This window comes from Colobus angolensis, unplaced genomic scaffold (genome assembly GCF_000951035.1).
Source record: "Colobus angolensis palliatus isolate OR3802 unplaced genomic scaffold, Cang.pa_1.0 Scaffold79, whole genome shotgun sequence".
In the NCBI taxonomy this organism is placed as follows: domain Eukaryota; kingdom Metazoa; phylum Chordata; class Mammalia; order Primates; family Cercopithecidae; genus Colobus; species Colobus angolensis.
This window is the reverse complement of record NW_012121709.1, coordinates 6,476,989-6,479,339: the sequence shown is the minus strand read 5'-3', so window position 1 is coordinate 6,479,339 and position 2,351 is coordinate 6,476,989. Positions and strand designations below refer to the sequence as shown.

General features: G+C 49.6%; 1 protein-coding gene across 1 annotated transcript in view; it reads right to left on the bottom strand.

Moving 5' to 3' along the window:
- Positions 1 to 1,584: 1,584 nt before the first annotated feature.
- PEBP1 (phosphatidylethanolamine binding protein 1) overlaps positions 1,585 to 2,351 on the bottom strand; it is a 6,373-nt gene continuing 5,606 nt past the window's right edge. The window contains exon 3 of the mRNA XM_011928740.1: positions 1,585 to 2,181. Coding sequence (XP_011784130.1) covers positions 1,922 to 2,181 — 260 coding nt within the window. The 3' untranslated portion in view covers positions 1,585 to 1,921. The remainder of the gene's footprint in view (positions 2,182 to 2,351) is intronic.

Here is a 2,351-nt window from a genome sequence, read left to right as displayed (position 1 = left end):
TTACCATGTTGGCCAGGCTGGTCTTGAACTCCTGACCTCAGCTGATCCACCCACCTCGGCCTCCCGAAGTGCTGGGATAACAAGTGTGAGCCACAGCGCCCGGCTGACAGTTGTTTTCTTTATAACTTGTGTTCAGCAAAATCTTATTATGTAAAAAATGAATTTTAAAACTCTAAAGTCAAAAAAAGAAAAAAGAAAAAACTTCCAAGCTTGGCATGGTGGCTCACACCTGTAATCCCAGCACTTTCGAAGGCCAAAGCAGGTCAGGAGGTCAGGAGTTCGAGAGCCGCCTGGCCAACATGGCAAAACCCCTTTTCTACTAAAAATACAAAATTAGCTGGGCATGGTGGCACATGCCAGCTACTCAGGAGGCTGAGGCAGGAGAATCACTTGAACCCACCCAGGAGACGGAGGTTGCGGTGAGCCGAGATCGGCCTGGGTGACAGGGCAAGACTCCATCTCAAAAAAATAAAAAAACAAGAAAACTTACATCTACCTTATGTGCTTCCAGCGAGGCAACATTTCCAAGTTTTTTCAGAAAAAAAAGTACTGCAGTAAAAGATGGGGAAGGGCCAGTCATTCATTAGCACCTGTCAGGCCTGATTCAGGATCCCCCCTGTCCATTGCAGAGACCAAATCAGTGATTTGCACCTTCAAACACCTCCTTTCCTTTCTTTCGGTACATCAGATGGCATGAGACCGTGACCTTCTCACCCTCCTACCCTGCGCACCTCTTTGGTGCTGGTCCTCTGTGGATAACACATAAGAACGGAAAGTGCAGGCTACTTCTTAGGCATCGTTACAGTGTCCGCACCAGACTTCACCAAGGGGGAAGGTTTTCAGCCGGCTTCTTCAGAACATCCTACTCAGGTCAAAAGGACCACTTGAAGCAAAGGTGCTTTTTGGGCAAGACGACTCGGCCTCACGTTTTATGATTTTTTTTTTTAGAAACCTCAAGTCTAACGGTTTGCTCCTACTGTGGGGTAATGGCACATGTAGAGGCACGGACCCTCTGTATGGCCCCTGAAACAAGTCCCAGCCATTGCTTGCTGGTCACGGAGACGACCCACCCTGAGAGACTTTGACTTCCCAGGCTTATGAAACCCACACCCAACAGGACAAAACATCCGGGGACTCGGGTCCTTCATTCAGGTTTCTATTTTTATTCAACTATAAGCAAACAGCACAATTAATGCAACACTCAGCAATTCCAGACCAGCTTTTCTGACCCCCATGAAGAACGATCAATTTAACAGACAAAGACGTAAGGATTCCTCCTAAGCTGTCAGCGAGCGCTGCTGCTGGTCTCGATGGCCACGTCCTAACAGCAGCAAAGCCACTCTTCCTCCTGCCTCTTCCAGGACTGCTCTTTAAAGGGGTCACAGCGGCATGCTGATGCCTGTTGAGGCATCTGAGATGTACCGTGTTGGGGGTCAGCCTCAATGCCAGCCTCTGCTTGTCTAGGTGAGCGACATCGCCGTAAAAACACATGGTGTACCATTCTGGACTCAGGCTCACAAAGGCAGAGGCAACCAATCTTTTTTTTTTTTTTTTAACTTCCCTTAAAGATGATTTGATGCTTTGCTCTGTCACTGTAGAACTGGTCTTTCCCCACCCCCCCGATTTTTTCTTTTTTACGTTCTGGGTTGCTATTTTCAGATAAACAATTTGATGACCCCATCACAGCACCAAAATATCCCCCAAAATGAAGTTCAAATTTGATCAAAACATACATCAGAGTGAGTGAGTAAAATTATCCAGGTCAGGCAGCAGGAAAAGTCACCCTCAAACACCATCTGACTGGTCAGGTGTCGTCTGTGCCACGGGGGCAGGAAGAGGAGAAATCTATTATACATGCAACACTGAACTGGCGAACAGGGCTTGGGGCCTCCAGGACACTTCAGATCCCCAAGCTAACCCCCTACTTCCCAGACAGCTGCTCGTACAGTTTGGGCACATAGTCGTCCCACTCGGCCTGGTAACACGCGCCGGCCACCGGGGCCCCGAGCTCGTACTTTTTACGGAAGGACGCCACCTTGAATTTGCCACGGTGGTCTCCAGATCGGTTGCTGAGGATGGGCTCGTCACACTTTAGAGGCCTGGCCTGCTCGTAAACCAGCCAGACATAGCGGTGGAGGCCTGTGGGGAGAGGCAGAGGGAAGAGGTACACACAGCCCAGCACTTGAGATGGGGACATCACTGGTTTTTATCAAATCTAAGACCAGGTGTGGTACAGAAATCTCTGGAGTTGACCAGGCATGGTGGCTCACGCCTGTAATCCCAGCACTTTGGGAGGCCAAGGCGGGCGGATCACCTGAGGTCAGGAGTTTGAGACCAGCCTGACCAACATG